General features: G+C 39.8%; 2 protein-coding genes across 2 annotated transcripts in view; one reads left to right on the forward strand and one right to left on the reverse strand.

Moving 5' to 3' along the window:
- TG (thyroglobulin) overlaps window positions 1-25,331 on the forward strand; it is a 156,175-nt gene that overhangs the window by 95,157 nt on the left and 35,687 nt on the right. The gene's annotated exons all lie outside the window — the stretch shown is intronic.
- Window positions 868-23,598, reverse strand: SLA (Src like adaptor). Its single transcript, XM_010123052.2, has 8 exons — window positions 23,468-23,598; window positions 18,093-18,186; window positions 11,839-11,938; window positions 8,702-8,788; window positions 7,322-7,425; window positions 5,993-6,124; window positions 3,886-4,018; window positions 868-2,904 (listed from the first exon to the last, which is right to left on the reverse strand). Exons 2-8 carry the CDS (start codon window positions 18,151-18,153, stop codon window positions 2,685-2,687), a joined length of 837 nt encoding a protein of 278 aa, XP_010121354.1. The 5' UTR covers window positions 18,154-18,186; window positions 23,468-23,598; the 3' UTR covers window positions 868-2,684.

Below are 25,331 nucleotides of genomic sequence, written 5' to 3' on the forward strand. Positions count from 1 at the left end.
GACACGAAATAGTATAAAACAGTGGCAAGTGCAATGAGCAGGCAGAGTTAATCAATGGTATGCGTTGCCTCTGTCTCTTGCAGGAGGCTGTGGAGGGCAGATGTGTTAGGTGTCCCCTCCAGCCCCCAGCCTTCTCTCACCCAATGCAAAGAAAGATGACAGGTCCTTCCTGGCCATGGAAGCAGGTTAGATAATGGTGGAAAGAGCAGATTTATGGCCCTGCTGAAAACTACTGCAATCAGGTGCAGGGCTGTCTGACATGGACTCTAAATTCCCCTGATCGTGTGATTATCTACCCTTCATATCCCCTAGCCTGGAGAAGAGAAGGCTCAGGAGGATCTTATCAATGCATACAAATACCTGAAGGGAGGGTGCAAAGAAGACAAAGCTTTTCCGTGGTGCCCAGTGACAGGACCAGAGGCAGTGGGCACACACTGAAATGCAAGAGGTTCCCTCTGAACGCAGAAAACACTTGTTTTTTTACTGTGAGTGTGACCAAGCACTGGCACAAGTTGCCCAGGGAAATTGTGGAGTCTCCATCCTTGGAGATGTTCAAAAACCATCTGGGTGTGGTCCTGGGCAACTGGCATAGGTGACCCTGCCTCAGCAGGGGAGTTGGACCAGGTGACTTCCAGAGGTACCTTCCAACCTGAACCAGTCTGTGATTGTGTGAACCTGTCGTCATCAGAACATGTCTTATTCCCTTCTTACAGAGCGTGTTCCAAGTGCTGCCCAGTTACATGGGCTCTTGGATCCTTTTGTTGCATTCTGTCAAAGAGGCCTTCTGGCAGTTTCATTGCAAGACAGGGTATTTGTTACTAGTTGCATGCTAGGTTTTCTATTTTTCTAAAAGCAATATAAAGTAACTACTGGGTATTACTTTAATGAATAAATACAAATAATGACTCAGAAATCTGTAATGCTCCCCAAATACATTTCACTGGACGAAATGCAGTCACCATAACATGTTAATGATCAGTAAGAGTAACGAGATTATACAAGTGCCTAGAGTTCCTGAGTTCATTTTGCTTTGTGGTGTTCAATGTTTACCAAATAAATTACATTCATCCATTACGCTCTGAAATATTTTTAAATAGGCTGTGAATTATTTGGATCTCTGAATCTCTCTTGCTAGTGCAAATGACTGGTTACAAGATCTAAAGAGCACACAGATCTGTGCTAAGAGGTATTTACAGAGGAAATATATATACGTATACATATATAAAACCGCAAATCCCTGTCTCTCCAAACCTTCATTACTCAAATCTGTGCAAAAAGGTATGACAGAATATTAGACTGGAAAGATCTCAACTGGAGAATAGAGATTGGAGCATTTTACACTCCCAGATGTAAATGACTACTTGATTGACAATGATGGCAATCTGATCTAGTTGAAGATGTCCCTGCTCCTTGCAGGGGGATTGGACTAGATGATATTTAAAGGTCTCTTCCAACCCAAACTATTCTATGATTCTATGATTTAGAAAGCAATCAAAACTCACATCCAAAGAACCATGCTATCTGCTCCTTTTTACCTTAACAAAGGGTACATACATATAGAAAAATTCTCTAATCCATGAAATTTCAGATAACTCAGTTACAAATTCTTAAGAAATTTGATGAAATGTGTCATTACTATTTAACATAACTCTCTTCAGACAAGAAATTCAGAAAACTCTTTAACATCTACTGTTGCTGATTTGCTCTCTTAGTTTAATTATTAAAAATTCTTCTATTAGTATAAATATTATACATAAATACGGGAGTGCTTTCAGGAGATTAGGTTAAAATCTGGTCCTCTACAACTAAAAGGTCACACCTTTGCAAGCCTACCTTTGCAGTTAGACACGATATAACCACATTTTACTTTACACTTTAAAAACTCTGTTCTCTGTTGTATATCTGCTAGGCTATGAGCAGCTGAGTTATGTTTTTGGATATGCCTGTATTCCCAGCTCAAGGCTAAGCAGGAACTGCTTTTCTCAGTGAGTTAGACCGGTTCTTAACTTTGTGACCACTTTGTGACATTACCAGCAGTTTAATTAAATGCCACTTGGAAAGTCAATGATTTTAATTTTTTCCCCAAAAGGTAAAAATGACAGAACTATGGAGTCAATATAATCAGGTGTTTCTTGGATGCCAGATGTTAGATACTTTCTTGGGGTTATTGACAACTTTTTGACTCACTGACAATGACAATGAATATTTCTCTATATGGAGAAAAAAAACCAGCTCCTTTTCTCAATGTGGGTAGGTTCTGTAAAGATGGTTTTCAGCCTTGTGAAGAATACCAGAGTAAGTCTTAATTTAAGGTCTTGAGCTGTAGTTAGTCCTTCCCTATGCAATCACCTTTGTACACTGGTGGGCATCATCCTTGCTGAAGAGTCATCTGCCTCACTTGTCTCTTGACTTAGAGTCTCTTTCAGTTTATACTCCTTGTGAACAGATTCTAATCCCAGGTGCATTGGGGACATTCCCAGCAGATGCCGTGGCTGAGATAGCACCGTTAAGAAGGTCTCTGGTTAAACATTCAGAAGAGGAAATTCAGAAGCATTGCTAGCATTTGATCATCAACTGGTACGCTTGTATCTCTCAGCTGTTGAAGGACAGCAGGACCACAGAATGCTCGGGTTTCCTCTTCTAACCTCTCAGTTGTTTTTCTTTTTCCCCTGATTTTCTCACGTTTAGTCTTCATAGTATGTAGGTGGCAAGTGAAGTGTACTCTTACGTTTGCTCCCTGTGTATATAAGAGATTGGGCTTTCTTCTTTCTGGCACTTGCAAAAGAAGCGTTGTCATCCCCTGTTAAGGAGAGGTAAGAAGCGATACTTTCCCTCAGGCCATAGCTGAGACAGGAATCATCCATTGCTGCCAGGGTGCTTTCAGTATCTTCAGTCACCTCCAGCCTTTAAGAGACCAAAATTTTGTTACCATTTCAACTCCTTGAATTGAGCCTATTAGTATAATGTTAACAGTTGTTAAACCAAATGGTGTTAATTTTGCTGTATAAAAAAATTCCTAGCTCATAAATCACCAAACATTTCTGTCACTTAGTGATTTTTCTAAACAATCAGTACAAGAGTAGTATGTAAATATTTTTTGGCATCTGAAAAGGAAATAACATCTATATACTTTCTCTCTTTCTTAATCTGTAGGAAAAATGGTCTCGATATTGCATGAAATATTCTTGCGTTTGTGAGCAAATGAATATGCTTTGTGAAGAAAAGGTAGTGAAGGGAAACTTACACTTCAAAAATAAGAGGTGCTTTTGTTTCTGAAGGTGGTTGTGTTACCAGCTTCTGAAACCTGACCTACTTTCTCCAGCTGCAGTCGTGGTATTAGAACTCTCATGAACCTCGAGTTGGGTTGTGTGTCGAGAGAGACACAGAAGGAAAGATTTATGCTGGGATGATGTGTTCATTGCACTTGTGCTGCTTCATGAATGGACACCATGTGAAGAAGAGGGAGTAATTTCTGACTGTCAGGGCTCACCTATAAGCCATTGTACACCAGTGTGCCATTGGTGGTGGATCTGACTAGGCTTTGTGGCGTGGCTCTTGCTCCTGCCCTCTTGGTGGAGAGGACTCATGAGTCCCAGTGGGACTGCGTATGTGGCCACACTCGTAACTGGAATGATTTAATGTTAACTATACTTTCTTTCAAAGTTAGACCAAGATTATCAGTTAGGGAGCTGGACATCCAGTTTTCATGGGTTAACCTGCTGTCAGCAGCTTTGAAGATTGTCTAATCCTAAAAACCAATCTCAGAAGAAGGAAATGACTGTTTCTTCTGTGTTGTAAGTGCAAGCATATACAAGACTGGGGAAAAAAAAAAAAAAACAAAAACCAAAACAACTTGTCTCTGGCACCCTGTGTTGCATGTGATACCTGTGAATGTTTCTCCAGCTGAAGTTTTTATTCCGCATCACCACAGGAGGAACTTGATTCATTACACTGTTGTTGTTAGTGCACTGGGTAAGACAAGGTGTTGTAAGGACACAGCAGAGACCATCAGCAACTTCTGAACAGGGAGATGAATACACAGAAGGTTAAGCTTTGCTCACTGTTATCATCACTGTTTTCCTTCCCTGGTGCATGCTCAAGTAAACATTTTTGGAGACAGTAACAGTAGTCAATAAATTGTGTGTTCTCAGCAAGGACGCTGTAACACAGGCTTAACATTTTCCTTTCTTCATACCGTTGCCTTTTAATTTATTATGGAGTATATTTCCTACAGTACAAGTGATGAACTGAGACACGGAAAGATAAAGTGACTTGCCCAAGATCTAGGAGGAAGTTTGTGACAGAGCAGGGACTTAAAGCCAGATTTCTTGAGTCCTCAGTGAGTTCTGCTTTTGCCTTCCGTCATCTCAGCCATGCAAACAGAGTGCAAAACAGATGCAAGATGCAATAGCTCAGATTGGATTGTAGGCGCACCTGTTCTACTGTGGAACATAGCTATGGAATGAATCAAGGTTCACCTGTTCATGCTGCATTCTGGTTACTTTCAGCTATGTTTCTTCTCTCCATTCTCTTCTCCTTGCCCCACTAGGAACGTTATGTATGTTCTGCTCCCCAAGCAGAGAACATTGTGGCTGAATGCTGGTGTTTTACCTGTGTGAGCCTTATTTCAGAGTGAGATTCTGTATAATCTCATGGTGAGGGAAGAAGAGCTAAATCTCACTATATGTCCTCTTACACTTACAACTTAAGTAAAAATGTTATTTGTTATAGGTTTTGGGTTCACCTACACCCTGAATTTTAGATTTCAATTGCTTCTTTCTAAATTGAGAAAAGTTTCAGATAACTACAATGTAAAAAAAAAAATTCTATTCAAATTCTTACTCCTCTGTTTATATCATCAGACTTGAAAGTTTCTTTTGCATGTTCTGAATGTGAACATGGCTTTTCTTCTTGGTTTATCAAAGTACTCTTTGGCCAACACACTTTTTCATTTACCTGTGAAATACACAGGTATGGTAGCTTTACACTTTTAAAATTACAGAGTACCCATTACTAATTAAAGCACAGAACCTATTGTTCTCTTGTAACTTTTATGCAATTAACTCATTGCAATCTTCCTTCCTCATTTTAAAATGTTCTAATTTTAATGCATGGTAACTGCAGCCTCTTAATTGTGTTGTTTGTCAAGTTATCTCTCTGACACTGGTTAAATTTCCATAAATCTGGAAAACTATCATTAAAACAAGTGTCATCCACTGGACTGTTATTAGTAAAAATGACAGCTGAATCTATATTTTAGCTAACAGCTTGAGCCCCTTGAGATAACTTCTGCTGATAAAATCCAAACATTCTTCTAAAGTAACAGGGAAGAAACTAACAACACTTCTGAGAATTTTCTGCTGCAGATAAGGTTTCATGAGGTAGTGGTTCCAAGGGGAAATGCAATTGCAGAACTTGGTCTTGCATGTCTTGATGCTATCTATCTGTCTATATGGTAAATAAATAAATGGCAGACATGTCCATGCTAGTAAACGAAGTGAGCCAGGAGTTGAACTCTGGCCCTGGGACCCAGATACATGGCTTGTATCTGTCCAGCTGTTGTAGTTTTGTACACCTGAATTTTGGTGTTAGCTGTGCTCTGAGAGGGGCTGTACACCCCTGGCCTTTGTTAACCTCCAAACTGTCTTTGAAAGTTGTCTAAGGAAGTGTGAAACACTAGTTTGGACCAAAATAGTCTTAGGGGCAGCTCTACTAACATGGCCATACAATAACATATGCCAGTATGCGCAGAGCCTTTCTGTCTTTATTTAATGGAGTTCTTGGGTTGATTTCATTTGTACTGTTAGAGGTAACGTATTTATATTTGGGATCAAAAAAGATATAAAAGATATAAACCAAAGTTTTTTCCATTACTTGTTCTATCATAGTAGTTGCAAGTCTCGAACTTAGGCAAAACTTTTTGTTCTGGAACTTTGATATATAGTTTTACAGTTGCCAGTGGAAAATATGTTTATTCTGCAGTTCTTTTTACCTGAGTAGTGATTCACAAGGTCTTCAAGGCATTGAAAGGTTTGCCGTGGGGAGATGTAGTACCAGTTGTTTGGAAGGCGGAAGATCCTGTAATGTTTCACTTGCCTGTGCCGCACCGACAAGGAATATAATCCTGGAGAAAGAGGAGAACTAATTACACCAAAGTAGACCCCTGATTATGGATGGACAGCAGTGAGATCTGTAAGATGTAGTGTCATGATCCAAAAGGTCCAGAAAGATATGAAAAAACCCTGACTGGCCATCCAAATTCCTGTTTGTATAGTACATATATATATATACTTAAATATAACAAAGGCAATAAAGGATCTAACGTCAGGGCCTGAGATTTTGATTGAATTTAAATTTCTGGTGTATTTTTCCATATTTTTTTTTCTGATATGGGACTTTTTTTTAAATGGTGTAAGGGAAATAGAAGTTTACTGAAGTAGTTTGTCTTCCTGTGAAGAGGAGGACAAGATTCACCTGCTGGTATGCTGATTTAGTCAGCTCCCATTAGTGCAGTAGCTGTAGCTGATACCTGATAATGCAGCCCTGGCAGGAGAACTACTTGGATTTTCCTGTGTCTTTGTTTAAAACTATCATTTAGTTGGTAAGGGCTGAATGCTGATGCTAAATTTCTTCAAATTTAATATAGGTATTCCATCAAACTAATTGGCCTGTGGTATTCAAGAGGTCAGAGTAGATGATTTAGTATTCACTTCTAACTGTAGTATTATGAAATTAGGATATGCTCTGGTGCTTCAGAAAAAGGGAAGTTATCACATTGCAACGTGAGATGTATTCCCATTGAAGAGAATAAAAGCATAAAGTGTGTACAGTACAATTCCCATGTAGAAACATAATTGCTACAAAACAAAATTGAAGACGTAATTTTTTAAAAGTAAACAAAAGAACCACCTGTTTATATAACAAATGAGCTTATCAGCCACCCTCGCTGCTTGGTGTGTGTTTTATAAGTTCTTCAGGCAATCTTTTGTGGACCAAGGCAAAGCTGTCACTTTTCCGCCATTTGAAAAGTCCCACCGCCTAATAAGCTTTGCATGCGACCAAAGTAAATAATCGTGTTTAAACAACTGTGTCTTGTTTGTTCTGTGGAACTTTCCATGGCCATCGCTAACCCTGTTTCCAGCACTACTCATACGTAGGTGATTGGTGAAGACTGGCATACTGCCCTCGGTGCCTTTGCCTCCCCATTACGTACATTTTCTGGTTTTGGACTGATCTATATGAAACAGGACAGGGACTGAATTAAAGAACTGTAAAACTGTTAATGCCTGAGATCAAGGGGAAAAAAAAAATGTTTTCTCACCTTTCCTGGTTTCACTCTCTCTGATCATGAAGGAGCCGACCTTGGTGTTGGGTAGCTGTAGAAGTTCCTCTGATTTTTCTCTTCCCAGACCTTCAAATAACCAGCTGTGAAGCAGGAAAAAACAAATCCTGAAATTTGGACACCAGTGAAACAGAGAGCAGCATGAGGCCGTGAAAGTGCAGCATTAGCCAGGAAAAGTGACTGCAAGAATAACAATGTGGCTCTCTGTAGTTATTCTCTCAAGTATGTCCAGGCATATTTCCTCAGTTTATGGAGAAAATCTTACTCTTCTTTTCATGTATTGGGTTCCATTAACTTTTGTGAGACTAAGAGAAGAGTGAATAAGGTTTGGGCTTATTAGAACTCATTAGAGAAAACAAGACTTTTCAAGTTGCCTTGATCTGAATATTCAGGAACATATCCATGTGGTGTATTGATGGTATGTCTGTGATATTAGTTAACTCCCTCTTTTTCATTTAAACCACTTTTCTTAAATCCAAAATTTATTTTATTGTTTTGTAAATATAATCAAAATTAAATACAATTTGTCTGCTTGTGCTAGGGCACAGTCCAGTCATTTAAGTTAATTGGCTTTGTGGATGAGGAAAAGTGGAATTAGTCTTACTGATTGTCTTCATCAGTAAGATTTGATCCAGTCTGCTATCAGCAAAATGGTTATGGGGAAACTTCAGACAGTAGCTTTCTGTCACCATATCTGTGCCTTATCCTTGGGAAAGCATCTCTATTTCAGGAGGCTATAAAAGCATATTAAAATTTAAGCACTTGCGTAAATCACAATGAAGTTCACAGTTCATATGCTTAAAATTAAACAGGTACTAAAACCTTTACCAGAAGAGTTTTAAGTGTGTGTTCTAATGTGTTTTTTTTTCCTGACTGGTGTCTAGGGCAACAAGAAACCTCTGAACCTTTCTTAGCTTTTCCAGTGTGAGTTTACATACTTAAATGACTTATTAGTCTTTCTGTTTGTTCCCTTTGGTCTGTTTTTCATGAGTAACACTAGCTTAAATTTTAGTCTTTGTAAATATTAATAGTTCTTTCTAAATAAGGTCTCTTTATCCATGTTGTAAAATTAGAGGTCAATCCATGCAACAGAAGTATTTTTAATATCTTATATTACATTTGAGGATTTTTTTATCCTTTCTGGCATTTAACACTAGGATTTTCCTTTTCAATATATTCTAAACTTAAATGTATGTTTGATGTTTTCAAAGGAACTGCTTCAGGCTATCAGTAAATAAAATTTCTGACTGTCTAGTCACTATTGGCATTGTTTTGATTATGACACTGAATAACTCTTATCAGGGTAGTATATATGTACAAATGTAGTGTTGAAAGGCTATAGGAAATGTGTTTACTTACCCATGGTAAACCTTTGCTACGTATTTTCCTGGAATATAGTTTTCTCGACCTGTTGTGAGGGAACGGACTCTCCACCAGCCTCCTTCACTATATGAAAGCAAGAGAGGGATATTTTCAGATATGCTTTCAGAGCTTGTCCTCATTTTAGAAGTGAGTTAAGATACACAGATTAGCCTGTAACCTTCTGTCTATCTTCCTGAATCTACGTATTCAGAAAGGGTCTCAAGTTTGTTTCATTTGGAGTGGTTCAATTTCTAAACCTACTTTAGGGTTAAATTTGAACATAGAAATAAGCTAGATTTGTTCCATTTAAATTACGTAAGTAATAAAATATTTTTCTGTAGTTAAAAGAAGGGTAAATACTCAGTGGTTAAACCATGCTGTGCTCTGCCTTCCCACAGCTAGACTTGTACTGGTATTCAAGATATTCAGTTGATGGCTGAGTATGCTGTGACTGGACAGGCCTGTGGTTACTCCCATAACATCAGGGTAGAGATATTCAGCAAATGGACTCTGTCTGCCTGGGAACAGCTTTGCAGTCTAACAGAACCTGCTTCATGGTTTGCTCTTTCTCTTTTCTTCAATGAGATGCTAACCAGGCTTCAATAAAAAAAAATGCCTCATAGCTGAGGTGACGAGGCATATGGTATTTTTCACTGATATATCCTAGGTTCTTGCTGTGATTTTGAATGCTGGCTTTAGCTTTTGACTCTCTTGGGAAGGGCAGGGTAACAAAAATTTTCAGAGGGATGCTGCAGAGCTTTAGTGCTTAATGAAAGGAGTTGTAGCAATGCTGAGTTATGATGACCGATGGGTTCTCGTCACCTTTTCCTTTAAGAATTTGAATCCACATAATAGTGTGTCTTCTGTTTTAATGCTCTTTTTGTGGATGTTCATATAAATTCTTCCAAGTAATACCCAGACTGCAGACCATATTCTCAATGTACGTCAAAACAGCTGAGTTGAAAACACTTAAGTTAAACCTCTGGAGTTATAGCTGCTGGGACCATGGTCCAAACTGTATATACTGAGGGAAAAGGAGAAGTGTCTGCTGCTCAGAGCTGGAAATTTTAGGGCTCCACAAGTTTTGTTTGTGGGTTTCCATCTGACATGAAATAATCTATAAGTAGGTTATTTTGCTTTTTTTTCCCCCTGCAACTCTCCCAGACAGAACCAAGAAACCTGAGGGACCCAGCATCTCCCTCCCTCCCAACTAAATATTACTAACTGTGAAAAATCCCTATCATGATGAAAAGACCCAAAGCAGCACATCTCTCCTGAGGCAGAAGCCACAGAAATTATGTAGATTCGGGGGGTCATTGGAGGACATCTGGTATGACTGCTGCCAGCTAAATGCAGTTGTTCATCTGGTAATGAAAGGTGCCTGATAAGTGTAGGGAGTGAGAAACTGGACCAGTGTTGCTTATCTAATCCTGTCAACCCAGAGCAGTCACAAATATCTGTGAGAAGTTGTATTTTCTGTGCGGGTTCCATATAACATCTTCCTGGCAGGACTGATAGGGCTGACTGCTGTTACATGTAAGTGCTTCGGTAGAAGGCCGAAAAGCCATATGTGCTGCCTGCTTATGCTGGCTTCTCCGTGGTGACTCCTCATGACTCGTGCTCTGATCGTGCCTGCCACACTGCTCTTCTCTTCCACTGCATTTTGCTTCTTTGGATGGCTTGAGAAAAAGATTATACCTACAATTTACGTGCAGCAAGAGTCTGTATGCAAACAGCTCCTATTAACATGAGCACATACCCCAGCAGGGATGAACAGGGACACTATGCTTTGCATGGAACATTGCAGGCATGCACTATGGGCATATGTAGTTGTGTGCTGTTGTGAGGGCCCATAGCTGATGAAAGTTAGGAGCAAAGCTTTAAGCTGGAATTTCCATGGTGAAGCAATTGTTGTACCATGTTGTGTATGTTACACAAACTGTAGCAAGGTTTAACTAGATGGAAGTTACCAGAGAAGAATTCCCCTGATTTAGGGAAGCTCTACATCAGCAGAAAATTCATCTAGTGATGTGGTCCGAGCGTTGTGATCTCTAGGTTCAGGGAGGCAGGGAAAGCACTTTGTCAGCAGAACATAACTGCAGCCTTTCTGGGTCAAACCAAAGGTATGTGTAGTCCCATATCTTATTGCTGACAGAGGCCATTGTGGGTCTGGAGGAGAGTCTGATAATTCATCAATTGTCTCTGATACTTCTCTTGAGTACTTCTGTCCTCCAACCATTTGATGTTCTGGCTTCTCCAGATAGAGAATTTTTAAAATTAATTTAGAAATTCTCAGAGTATTTCTCTGCTACGAATGTGTCTGGCCTCCCCTTGAATCCATCTGCTCCACTAGCTGCAAAAATGAAATTTCTCGTTTCTGTTTAAATAGTACAGACAGTGGCTGTGGGGCTGAATAACTCTGAGGAGGTCACCGTGTGCCAATACAAGTCATACATAAAAGAATATTTGGCCTGCTGGCTTCCTTTTTTTTTTTTTTTTTAGGAAGTGTGTTCACTCTTGTGTGTGGCAATATTTGCACTATGGTTAAGGTCAGTCTGAACTGGTGCTCTTAAGCTTACTTCCTTCTGGAGCTCATACAATTTTTTAGTGGAAGTGGCTGGGAAATCTTTGACCCTTCCTGCCTATTTTTAAATGTATTTTTGTTAGAGTTGCATTAACTCTAGGGTGAAATTCTAAGACCTCACCATAAAGGAGTTGTTAGATTAAAAGAGTGAGAGAGAAAATGCGACACACTTGACATAGAGAAATTGAGAATAATTTTCCTCTTTTATGTGATTCGAACTATTTTTGCTCTTACTCCATTTTCTACTAACATGGGGGAGATACTTTCTCAAAATCATTTTTCAAAGAAGAATTCTGGTCTGAGTCCTACTTTAAAATAGAGTCTGAATCCAGCTTCAGAAACAATGTGTCAGAGGAATCCAAGGATGAAAGAACAACCTGAAATCCCAAATCCTTAAACTACAGGGAAAATTTACATCATTTGCATTCTTCCTTGCAAATTCTGAACTCAGTTCATTTTGCTGAACTGCATCCAGTTTGGGCCAGGTGCATAAAACAGAGCTTTGCATCAATTGTAACAAAACCTAATTAAAAAAAAAAGATCAGCTTACTCTGATAGCACACGTAGTTTTTCCCCTACGTGAAATATAGGTTGGCTTATGTCTGCTGAAGGATAATCATAGAGGACAGCAAGGAAATCACTCTCCTGACCTGTTAAAGAAAAAATAAAATGTCACTTGCAAACAAGATAGATGTCTAAAGCAGAAACGGATTTTTCATTATGTATGTTATATTTCACATAGCAGGGCAAATGGGAAAAAAAATCTCACTCTGAAATGTCACTTGGTAAACATAAAGAGCTTAAAGTGAGCCTATAACTTTACAAGAAGAATGTGAAGATATTGGAAATGAAAAAAAAAGTAATTTGGTTAATCGTAACTAATTTTAGAGAACTTTTTCTAGTAATTATCATATTTAAAGGGTGTATTCAGTTTGAAACTAGCAAAATTAGTAAGTATTTATAGTATTAGGAAGTAACCCAGTTTGATTAATGCCACTGTCTCTAAATGCCTCGATTTAAAGCTACAATTTTGAGCCATGCTGATGCATTACATTTATGGAAAGGAAGATGCATGTTGAATTGTTCCATTATTTAACAGCACTGATAATTTTCAAAGATAAGAGACTAGCTTACATCAAAGCAATGAGAGTGTGGCCATTATTGCTCATTTCCCATCAGTTTTGTAAATTAGCTTAATGAACAGCCAGAGAGCTTTGTTCTCCTCCCTTGTATGGAAACTGTCCTAGAGGTAGCACATGATGCCCCTTATCTTCAGCTAACGAAGAAAGGCAACATGAGTGTTTATAATTAAATCATTGTACAAATGCAATTTGAAGAACTGAGGTCAGTAAAGACATAAGAAGGCCTTTTACACCCATTGGGATGACTCTGGGCTTTGCAGTGCTATACAGCACACCTATAGTGTGAGTCTCCTGAGTTCTTAAGGGATGGAGGGGGCACTTTAAGCATGACTAGGACTATCAAATGTTCAAGAGCTCCTCACCCAGAGGGAATCTGTGGTGCCCAGTAAATGCTGGCAGGTGGGAGATTCAGAAATATGTGAAGCTGGGTGTTTTTTGCTTTTTGGCAGAAGTCCTGGCAAGAGGGATTGTGCAATGCATTTCTTCCGGAGGTGGGTCCCTTCCCTCTGCGCATTGCAGTACCCTCCACATGCTCACGGGGAGACAAAGCTTTCCCTCCGCCTCCAGCGGGATCAGTGCCCTGTCCCCGCAACACCATCTAGCAGTACATCTGCAGAGGTGGTTTGATCTCTGTACTGGCCCATTCTGTGCAGCTCAACGTGTGCAAAAATGGAAACAAACTCAGGGGAGGAGAGAAAGAAATTACTCAGAGAGATAAACATACTTCTGTATCTTGTTAGATGTTCACTATAGATTCCTCGTCAACTTGTCTTTAATGAAGACAGTTGTTTAGGGAAAACTAGAAACAGCATCCAGAATGAATGCTGAGACTGGCTCTGTGTTTTCAGCCTCTGTGTCCCAAGGCCTTACAAATAACTCACAATGACAACGATGAAAGGCTGAAGGAAACGTGCAAGTCTGCAGAGAAAAACATTTTTGGAGGAGAGATTTTACACTTGTTACCCCTACAGCAGCGATAGTGAGCATATAAGCGTTAAGGAAAGTATTCCACATCTGTGGTTTAAAGAAAATAAAAAAGCACTGTTTTCTCAGTTGATTTTGAGTAGCTGTTTGTTGTTATGATAGAGACCACTGTTATGCAAAGTAGTGGGTCATTTTACCTTAATATTCAAACTGACGGTAAGCAATTTTAGTCTTGCTAGCCTTTGCCCATTGAAGTAGGGCCATGATAGAGTTAGTAAGCATCCTTACGGATGCATACATACGTACAGTCTGGAATAGACTGATTAGTTTGACACTGTTTAGTATTAGTATTGCCATGGTTTTCTTCACTGATTAGTGTCATTGAATCAAACAGAACGAGTCCAGTACCTTTGTATTAATCAGCCAACTGCCGTAATTAGTCTACCATAACTTATTATACAATTACTTCAACTATAGTGAAGAAATTCTGTGCTGGGCGTGCCTTTGATTGCTTCCCTGTTCTGCACTAAAAACTAAGAGACACCTTCTCTGTCTATGAAACAGTTTAGTGCCTGAGGCTAACAAGACCTAAGTATCGGTGCTGAGTCTTTTTCAACACAGTAAAATCTTTACCCAGGACTACAAGAAATAAATGCCGGAAGGTATGTTGTAAGAACTGCAGAGTGAGGATAAAGTGCCATCACCTAATTTCTCAGTGCAGATTGTTAGAGAGCAGTTCTACATGGAATGTCTTTTTTTTTTTTTATTTAGCCTAGTGAAAATGCCTTTACTAATACTTTTTTTTTTAAACTTATGCTGTTTATTTATAAATGTTTTGTTTCCATACTGAAAGGGTGGCAAACAAGTGCTTTTCTGCTCTCCTTCCTTGCATACCGGTGGTTTGCATTTCGTTATGCACTGTGGGGTACGTGACCTTTTCTCCACTCAAGCAAGATCTGTATTAGTTTGCTTACACTTTTGTCTTTATATTAATTTTTGTTTCAATTTTGCACATTAATTTGTAGTTCTGAAAAGGAAGGAATTAATCATAGTGTTGGCTGCCATATCCATGCAAATTAAACTACATGTACTTAGAGTGAAAATAAAGGGGTTCTGTACTACCCAAAACCTTTCAACCCTCCTACTCCACAAACAAGACCTCATTTAATTTGGTATTTAAATCAAATCTCACTGGGTTTTTTGGTCATGTAAAATACACCACCACACTCTACAACATTTCACCAAACCTGTACTAGCTCCTTTCAAACACAAAAGCCTCGAAACAGGGACTAAACAAATTACACTGTTTCTCGACACCTAAGTTTCGCAGTGATCTGATGGCCTCCCCGCATTTTTAAATTGTAAAAGAAAAAAATTTGCCTGAGTTTTTCTAACACAACCTCTCCTTTGCAGTGCAAGTGTAGGTTACGTCTGAAATGGAACAACAAAAGTGTTAGAGTGGAAAGATTGAAGCACAGTCATTTCCACTCAATCAGGTGTTAATTCTGTTGTTCTTTTTTTTTTCTTCTTAGGAGTAGGAAATTAGTAAAAAAATACATGCCAGTTTTAGATGTCTACATCCCTGGATGTCTTGCAAAGCATGAGACCGAATATTGCATACTTCAAATTATTCCTAGTGAATGGACTATGAAGCACTATTAAGAGAGAAGGGAGACCATAGGCAGAACATCCTGATGCAGCTCATCGCTGTGCCGTGCACCGGTGTGGTCCCTGTCTGGAGTGGGAATGAGCTGCTCGGAGCTCAGCTCCCTGTATCATCCCTGCTTTACTGTTCAGCAGAAATACTATGATTTATGGCATGGTGTGTACCAGAGAGGGTAAAGGAGGGCACTCGTGTGTGTCTGGGAGGCTGTCTGTGCAGCAGCCATAAGGTGTGGCGCAGAGTCACGCTGGCGTACCCAAAACAGGTCTAAACCAGCCAGCTTGGGAACTGAGGGCTGTGCAGGTGCAGCTCAGTAAGGATTAACCCTTGATTCAGGGTCCCAAGAGAGGAAAGAGGAGGGGATGGGCTGACAATCTCTGATGACCCCTTGCTGCTGGAGCTACTCTGTTGTCTGTACCTAAGTTGTGTCAGGGATGCCCATGCAGTGTGCTTTCAGATGGAGTGCAGTCATATTTGGAGTCTAAATGCCTCCTTGGGAAATGTAGCTTATGCACTCTTCCCTTGCTCATGACCAAGACTGATGCACTGGAGGTGAAGAAAGCACAAGGTTTTTCTTTCAGTGCAGCTCTCAGGCAGCACAAGGGGCTTATAGGAGTCTCATGAACACATTCACGCTGCAGATCAAATCTGCAGACTCCAGTTGTCTGTTTTATTCCCCCTTATTTTTTTATATTCTTTCATTTTTTTTTCCTTCCCTTTTGTTTCAGTCTTTAATTTAATCATTCTCACTGAAACCAGCCAGTGTAAAACCTGCTTTTCTGAATAACTATTTGGACTGTTGTAAGTTCATGGATTGAATCCTCCACCTCACTTAAATCAAAGGTGGCTGTTCCTGGCCTGGGGAAAATCTTAATGTTTGGTGATGTAATTTGGAGTTTTATCTGCTCAGGAAGAAAAATAGATACAAACTTACTGTATTAACCCCAGTATATGCTTTTCAAAAGTCTATTTTCAAAAGATTTGGATGGCAGTGCTGATGCTTGTATTCCCGAATTTAATTAGCAACATCTAAAGATACTGGTCTGAATCAAAGAGCTATGCAGGCTGTAAAATCATAGAATCATAGAATGGTTTGAGTTGGAAGGGACTTTTGAAGGCCATCTAGTCCAACCTCCCTGCAAGAAGCAGGGACATCTCCAACCAGATCAGGTTGCTCAGAGCCCCATCCAACCTGGACTTGAATGTTTCCAGGGATGGGGCATCCACCATCTCTCTGGGCAACCTGTGCCAGTGTTCCACCATCCTGACCATAAAAAAAAAAAAAATATTCCTTATATCTAGTCTGAATCTACCCTCTTTTATTTTAAAACCATTACCCCTTGTCCTGTCGCTACAGGCCCTGCTAAAAAGTCTGTCCCCGTCTTATAAGGCCCCTTTAGGTACTGGAAGACAGCTATCAGGTCTCCCTGGAGCCTCTTCTTCTCCAGGTTGAACAGCCCCAACTCTCTCAGCCTGTCCTCATAAGAGAGGTGGTCCATTGCTTTGATAATTTTTGTGGCCAAGAAGCTACCTTTGGGTGCTTAAACGTTGTCCAATGCAATTTCAGCTGTGTGAGTGTCTGAGACATCCCTACAGCCTTGGCAGATGCCACTGCAGCTATGGTAGACTTGTTCCCTCCCCAGGTGGCAGCAGGCCAGGCAGGATCTGACAAAGCACCTTTCTAGATGTGCTAGACGTGTAGGAGAGTGCAAGTAGATCGAGCCCTTAATTCATAAATGCCTAATTTCCCCTTGTAATCGCTGTGCTGTCAATGTTTGCCGAGTTATCTTTTATCTATTTACATCACTGGAAGGGATGCAGTTGGCTTTAGCCATGATAAATCCTGACTTTTAGCATGTACAGGAGCAATACAAACTTGGTCACAGCCATGGCAGTGACCTCAGTCCCCTTCTCATCAGTGAGGTCCTGCTCTGAGCATGTGCATGTCTGTTTTGATGGTTATGGTGTTTGTGACAGCAATTGTTGGGAATATCAACATAAAGCACTCTTCTTCACCAAAAAAAATAAATTGTCAGTTCATGCTATGGGTCTCTGAGTAGTAATTAACAGTATTTAGTCTCTGCTTTATTAGGACCTTGGGCTACATGGCTGCCCATATCAGCTAGTTCTTGGCCATGCTCAAAGCAGAGCTGGATTTCCTTCCAGCACTAATGAAACCAGGCTGATTCCCTACTCTTAATAGTACTGAGCAGTGCAACTGGACCATCTTTCATGGAAAACTCAAAGATTTTGATTAGTGCCTTCCACCTCCTAAAAACACCCAACCCCAAAACTGAAAGAAAAAACCAAAACTGTTTTCTCTTCCTCACCTTTGGGGAGTGATTTATTGCAGCTCCTGTATACCAGCTGTCTGTTATATTGCCCCATGAGAGCTGAGGCTGTACACACTCTCCACCTACTCATGTAAAGTTTGGGAGTAGCAGGTCTCTGAATCCCCCTTGCTTTCCCCCTCAGATGCGTGACCTCTAGCCTACGGGGGAGGCTTTGCAACCTGACTTTTTCACATGTGGATGCATAGCGCAGATGTGTTAGACCTCCCTTTCTCAGCTTGGCCTGTGAAATGTGTATTTCTGTTTAACCTTTATGGATAAACCCGGTGACAAGTTGGCTGCATGCTACTTTTAATGCAACTGTCTAACACTGGACTCAGGTTCAGTGCAAACATAACAGCATTAAAGTTTTTAACCTTAGAAGAAGCAAAAACCAATTTCAAGAACAAATTTGTATGAAATATCACATGCAATTATTTCAAAATTCAGTATTTCTAGTTTCTGACGTAGTGCTTCAGTGCTTTCTGAATTGGAAGGAACTTCTTTAGGAGCACTGGCAAATAATAGTTTTAACATTTGGGGTTTCTAATTAAAGTAATTCTTGGAAAATTAGCTAGAACCTACCTAAAAATAAGCACTGTCTACAGGATGCTCTCTTTCTCCCACAGCACTCACGCACTAGTCTGCTTTTACTACGTCAGGAGGATGAAGGAAGACACATGGATGAATGTACCATATATTTTGAACATCTTTTTCTCTTGAAAGAAATTAAATGAGTGCTTACCCATTTCGCTTGGCACATTTGTTTCTTCGGAGGCTCTCGGAGTTTTCACAGTATTTCCCATTGCGCTCTCTAATTCCGTCAAAGCTCTTCAGAACTAAATCAAAGGAGACATTGAAATTAAACATCAGAATAACACCTGCTGTGCCAACAGATGAGAAATGACCTAGTTTGGGTGTCTCCAATTTTATGCAGTTTTGCTTTTGAGAGCTCTTGTGTCACATTCATGTGAGAGTTTTACATACTTGCTAAACTCTCACCACTTTGGTGCTTTTATCAGGGGATAGCAGAAAACCACAGCTAGGGAAGTTGCTCAGAAGAACGCAAAGCAGTAAAAGTTTCCATTACCAGTACCTCAGCACAATAGGAAGTCACAGCAAAGCCATGCCTATAAAGTCATTTCGTATACAAAATGTTCTTTTCAGCATTTGGAGTTCTGAAGCTGCAAAGAAATTAATTAGATTGACGTATCTGGTTTTCAGCACTGTGTGTATGTCACAGCGCTTTATTGACGAACACAGAGAACGTTGTTCAGTGGTGCAGTGGGTTTTGTCTGATGCAATTGTGCTCTCAGTGAATGGGGGCAGTGTTGTTTTTCTGGTTTTCCTCTTTTTTCTTTCTTTTTCTTTAAAAAAAAAAACCTAACACCTTCCCTCAAAATGTTTGATATCAAAACACTCCTGCATAAAGCCAATGGTGCAAAATCTTCAGATACTTGTCTTAAAAATTCTTGGTGGCTGTACAAGAAATAGTATCAGACAACCGTGGAAATAAACTATGGGATATTTTCAGGGCAGAGAAGAATAAGCTATATCTGTTGAAATTGTACATTAAAACAAAATAATTCAACATCACTAGCTGATAGCTAATTATTTTGTAAAAATATTTTTCTTCCATCAGTTGCCCTGTGAAAATGATAACAGGAGCTTTAGCAGCATTGTGTGAGTATTTACTAAACTCAGGTACGATCTGCATCTTTCAGTCTTTTCTACCTTAAATATTTCAAAGATGCAACTGCATTTGGTGTGCTGCTCTTTACTTACAACGGGCTAGAGCCTGACGGTGTTGGCTGGCAACGCGTCTGGCTTGAGAAGCAGTATTGCTGAAATCAGGGAGACTTTATTACTAATTGTCTTTTGGAACTGAATATATTGCTTAATATCATAAAATTTTGATATCTTACAGTGAGTTTAGGGAAAAAAAAATACCATTCAAAAGAAAGAGAATTAATCTCTTATCAAATGGAAGTAGATCAGTGCTAAAACAGATGGTAATGCACAGTTTGACTCCACCTCATCTGATTTTCAAGCTTCTTAGTGCTTGTTCCCAAAGGCTCTTTGCTAGAAGTCTCTATTTTGCCAGCCAAATGGCACGTTACCCTTTCACTGTCTGCATCCAGGAACTGGCTTGTGGCACATCTGTAGGATGCAGCTGTGCCAGTGTCTTTCTGACAAGTGTCTGAAATCTCCTTTCACAAGAACAAAAAAAAACTGTTTCATTGCCTGATATAAGAAGTCTAGAAGCTGAATAGAAAAGTAGCCTCAAATTTAAATAAACTATTTGAGTATTCATGTCTAAATAAAAGGGTGTATCTTGATAGAAGACACAAAATCATTCTCCATTTAAATGCACCTAAGTTTCTAAAACTGAAATCAGAATTCATTTTTTGCAGGCTCTATCTATGTGCAAGATTATAATTTCCTGAACTAACGATGAATATTTTTTTCACAAGACCCAATTTTAATTTTGTCAACACTTTTTCCCAGTTCTATCCCATCAAGAATAAGAGGTATACACATAGGAATAGTGCAGCCAGTACTTTGGCTACAGATATTCTACATATTCCTGGCTCATCTTCAAATTAGCCAGCAACATTTCCTGGGCATGACAATAGAGAGCTCAACAGGGCTGAAAAAGTCAGCCAAAGAAGTGGGATAGATACCCGAACAGATAGCCTTTGCTGCACTCTGTGCTGTAGTAGCTGCATTTTTGCAGTTCAAATCTGGCTAAGTGTGTAGTAAGCAAGCTGCAGTTACCAAAAATTTTGTACAATTCCAGATAGGGGCCAAGCATGGCAGCATAAATAACTTATGCCCCTCTATAATTTTAACACATACAACTGTTCAGATGACAATAGTACTTGAATTTTGTGCCACAAAAGTATGCAAAAATAAAAATGATAGTGTCCTACCTCTAGGTACCTCTTTATTCCTGGGTCTTGGTATTTGAGGGCCAGCAGAGCAAGTCATAGAATCATAGAATGGTTAGAGTTGGAAGGGACCTTCAAAGGTCATCTAGTCCAACCCCCCTGCAAGAAGCAGGGACATCCCCAACCAGATCAGGTTGCTCAGAGCCTCATCCAACCTGGCCTTGAATGTTTCCAGGGATGGGGCTTCCACCACCTCTCTGGGCAACCTTCTAGCGACCAGAATTGTGACAGAGTGCTTTCAAGGGCTTTTTTCTTACTCGTAAGATACAGTGGATACAATTTTCAACTGTGTCTGAGTCACTTTGGAAAGTGATACGTCGCATTTGTACGTGATGGAAAGGCTTCTGAAAACTTTACCTTGCACTTACAAACTTTCTAAAAGCACGGCACGTTTGAGAAAGGCACCTTCGTTTTCCTGGTATTTAGGCATCTAAACTCTAAACATTGCTTTAAAAATACCTGACGTGTTTTTGAAGGTTTGCTTATATGCAGCTTGTAATTAAACTGCTTGCTGTCTAGTCCAGCCGGATTAAGCACCAGGCAACAGGCACGTGCCCTACTTTGTATTTTTGCAGAGCACATCCAAAACTGGCCTGGCTCACTCCTGCCATACAAATCATTGTTCTGCTCAAAGGACCTCTGAAGTTAAGAGGACAGAGCAGGCAGCTCAGTGCTGCTGCTTTAGAGGTGGAAGAGTATGACTTTCGGGAAAATACAAATGTTACAAAGTACTTACGGTAACAGTGAAGAGCAATGACATTATGAACTTTGATGTCACTAGCGTGACAGTGTGCTCCTTCTCGTTACATTTTCCATGCTAAACTTTACTGTCACTAATTAGGTTGGTGGCGGTATGAAGTCCTGAAAGGGGCAGAGAGTTCAAGATCTTCTCTAGACTCATGGCAGAAGTGTTCAATAAAAATAAGCAAACGGAAAGCTGTGGCCGCTGCTCTTGATTCGCTTATCCAAAGTGATTAAAAGGAAAATGACAGATATCAGACTAGGTTTTACTACTAAGGCATACTTATTATGCATTTGGGGAGAGCAAAGGTGCCTATAGTCCAATGAAAGGTGGTGGGGTGAATGCCCTGAGGTATGGCTCAACTCTGAGGCATTTGAAAATGGGATGGAAATAGAAGAAGTTGGAAGTTTTGTTTAAAATGGGGCAGGAAGGGCAAAAGATTCTTTCTACTTGCTCACAGGCAGTGGCGTATCACAATTTTTAGAATAACAGTGTATTAATTAGTACTTAGCTAATACTAAATCCTAAGTATCCTAAGCATTGCTAAAACAACAGTGCACGTGACTCTCAAGTGCGTGATAGAACTTTATGGCTTAAATCACTTGTGCTTGCATTGAGTATTGGCAGTGCAACAGAAATCCATTTTATTGCTGTATGATAAACTGTATGATGATTTTCCGAAATTCTGAGATACTCTGCAAAAATAGACTCTACAGGAAACTGTGGAGCATCTTGTGGCTGACTGGATTTTTTATCATTTAAGTCAACAGAGGAACAATAACGGTTTTTATAGATTATATTCTTTCTAAATGGTGAATCTACGCCAGGCACTGCATCTCACTTAAACTTGGCAGCAGAATTTGGGATACACGTAGAGGTGGCATCCCTCTGTCGCAGAAGAAGGTAATGATGCCAGCTCCAAAGCAAATCATTCACTGAGGGTCGTTTGGGAGGAATTAAGGAGAAGTGATAGACTCTAAGGTCACCTTGTCTCATCAACCCCAAGCCCTGCATGGAGGAGCGCAGCTGCTGTTCAGCTCGGAGGAACCGCTGTGCTGCTGGGCTGCAAACCAAACTACCTGCAGCTGGAAGGGCAGATTTCCCCACTCACAGGCCACCTCCTCAGGCTTGTGTGGAAATTTAATTTTAACTGTTCAGATCACATTTTCAGTCTTCCAAGCTTTGGTCCTTCCTTCCTTCCCCTTTCCACTTGTGCACATGGTGTTTAACGGTTGCTGCAGACATAGCTGTTTGCAAACGCACAGGTAGTGGGGTTTGGTGATGTTTACTGCTTTATTTTTGCTGCCAAAAGGAAGGTGAGGAAACATCTACAGCCCTAGTCCTGCTCTGTGTCCTATTTATCAATGGCAGAGCTCTCAGCAGAAATGAACTCTTCACCTGTGAAGACTGGAATCTCACTGACCTATATTGTGTGTCCCAAAAACCCGTGGTACAGTTTACACCTTCCGTTCCCGCATGCAGTACATGTAGCAATAATTTCCTCTCGCAGAATCTGTTCTCTGAGAAAATGTGCTTCTGGAGCAGTTAAATAGCGTAGCGCATAGGAAAGTCTGTTGCTTTTCAAAGTTATATTTAAAATGATTGAGAATTAGTAAAAATAAAGAAACAAAAACAATAAACGAAATAAAAATGCAAAATAAACACCTGAGTAAAGACCCTCTGCAAGGAATACGACAGACTAGTAAAATAAGGACACTCGTCATTGCTGAGATACTCTGCCCTGTTTTATATATGTTACCTGATATTCACACCTATGCCACCAAAGTCTTAGAATTTAATTCTCAAAAAGGTGCACAGGTAGTGTCTGAATTCTATTTAGCTTGAAAATGAAAGCACCAGCATCCTGTTATTTTTCGTGCAGGGAAAAAAATTAAACAAACCAGCTTAGATTTCAGAAGCTGTATATTTTTTGGTGCCTTTCCCTTAATTTGTCATTAATCAAAATGAACATCCTTTTAGATTTTAGACACTTGTACCTTTGCACTTAGAAAGAACAATGTAATGCTGTAATCCAAATAATTCACAGAAACATGCTACTATGAAGCAACACAGAAATACCACATTATGCATAATTCTAACGCTTTGAATAAACAGCCCACTAATCTGTCTGTGACATTTATCATATTTTGCGTTATAATGAGCTGCAATTTGCTTCAGCATAAGGTCCTATGCATCTATTGTACTGTGAGATTTCAGCAGAAATACTCCTTATCCCTTCTGTCTTTAGTACCACTCCTTATGAAAAGGATCAAGGCAGGCTTTTCTATTTTTACCTGTTATGGTACTTGAAATCCATGGTCCGAATATGGTCATTGGTAATGAAAAAAAACTCACTTTTATAGAAATAAAATTGAAAAAGTTGTTCTCATATGCAGACAATCTAAAATGTATCAGAGCAATGATTACCTTTAAATGCTAGGCATGATATTCCAGGTTGCAGTATTTCTCAAAAAAAGCCGTAGTCATATTACTGCTCTCATGCTGCCAGCAAGGTTTAGCTGATCAAGTCGAGGAGCAGCCGGTCGAATGAGTGTGTTGTGAAGTTCACGCTGTCACATAGAGCAGCATTTGCCAAACAGGCCACATACTTCCTCTCTGAGAAATAAGGAAGGCTCAAAGTGTTCGCCACAGATGAGGTTCCTGTTGCAAGTCACTACTCAAAACACTTTTTATCTGTGGGCTGAGGAAAATAGAGAGGTTTTCAACATATTGCAACTGGACTGGTTTAAGCAGATATAAAAAAAATGAGCAAAATAACTGTTTTACATTACTTACACAAAAAAAAAATAGTTTATCTTTCTCCTTTTTCTTTTTTTTTTCTTCCAAATATATTTATCCACTGATGTTCAGTCCCCAACAGTTTTGTTTTATGTATTTTTGCTAGATTTTTTCAGACAGACAGAAAGAGGCACAAAACTTTGGTTTCCATTCTTAATAAGCCTGAATGGGAATGCAAGGGTTTCTTTTTTTTCTTCACTCTGCACCCCAAAACACCTCTGTCTGCAAATAATTGAAGCTCAATATCAGCAATGAAGGAATGTGGAGTGAAAGGCTGTCTACAAAGCGCATTCTCAAATCGGTTGTACAAAGTGCAGAAGCAGGAGCCCGAGGACCCCTCTCATCTCAGTATCTGAGACGGGGAGAAAAAGATACTAACCTCTTACATAACTTGACTAAAGTCACTCGGGAATATGGTACTGCAGATATGAACATAGAAGGGAGTTATTAAGGCTTGCCCTTTGATTTTATGATCAAGATGTGATGCCTAATTTGGTATAGTAAAATTAAAAAAAAAAAAAACAACCACCAAATGAAAATCTCAAACAAAACAAAACAAACAAACAAAAAAAACCCACCAGAAAACCAAGGCAGAGTTCCTGCTTACACCAGCATAGCTCTGAGTAGATGCTCATTGTAATGCCAATCTGTTTGATGATGAGAACTAAAAGCTGACAAGTATGGGAGCTGTTCTGTAAGCGTTAGTGGAACTAGGAGACAGCCATCAAATATCCAAAGCTCTGCCCAAATTTGGAGCTATGGTAATTTCAGAAGAATATCCTTTCTCTTTGATGGGCTGGGCGAGCAATCCTCACCTTGAGGGGACAGGAAAGCATTAGGGAGCCTGATGAGCAAATCAGTCTGCAACACAAAGCCATGACAGCGTTATAGACACTGCTCTGGGGAAGTGGTTTTACTGTAATGCCACATGATTATCCTTGCCAGTTATATTTTGATTGTTTAGGACCTTATTGCTTTCTTCAAATCACAAGGGTGTGGGATGCACGTTTCCTAATAGCATTCACCAAATGGATGTTCAATGTTTCTGTAATTATTAAAAGATCACGGGTTGGGGGATGTCTGCACCACACATGGGAATAGGCAGGGGCAGAGCTCTGCCTTTTCCTGATCCTCCTCATGAATATCTGCCTTAGGCTGACTCTGATGGTCAGAGTCTGATGGGGCCTTTGCAAGAAATCAGGTTACATCCCAAGATGCACTCACGAGTGGGTTAGGTCTCAGACTGAGCAGGAAAGACTGGTTACACTAAAGAAGAGGTTGAATTTTCTTGACAGAATGTGCTCCACTGGAAACACAATAAATCTTAGCCATGGATTGTGCCATGCTTGTAGGGGAAGAGATGAGTTCACTGTGAAGGGAGGTAAATAAAATTGTCCATTTCCATGTCATTTCTGCCTGTTTCTAGTGGCTCTTTACCCTCCTGCAATGATGAGAGCCACTTTACCCTTTCAGTGCATTCAACAAATAACTT

Source organism: Chlamydotis macqueenii, chromosome 2, assembly GCF_036417535.1.
Source record: "Chlamydotis macqueenii isolate bChlMac1 chromosome 2, bChlMac1.mat, whole genome shotgun sequence".
NCBI classification, from domain to species: Eukaryota; Metazoa; Chordata; class Aves; order Otidiformes; family Otididae; genus Chlamydotis; species Chlamydotis macqueenii.

Bases quoted from the DNA above. Each gene is read 5' to 3' on its own strand.
- SLA (XM_010123052.2), bottom strand. From the start codon at position 18,153: ATGGGAAATACTGTGAAAACTCCGAGAGCCTCCGAAGAAACAAATGTG. The intron at 7,426-8,701 runs GTAAGTAAACAC...CCTGCTTCACAG, and splicing joins GTAGCAAAGGTTTACCATGG to CTGGTTATTTGAAGGTCTGG. The intron at 6,125-7,321 runs GTGAGAAAACAT...CTCTTTCTCCAG, and splicing joins AGAGAGTGAAACCAGGAAAG to GATTATATTCCTTGTCGGTG.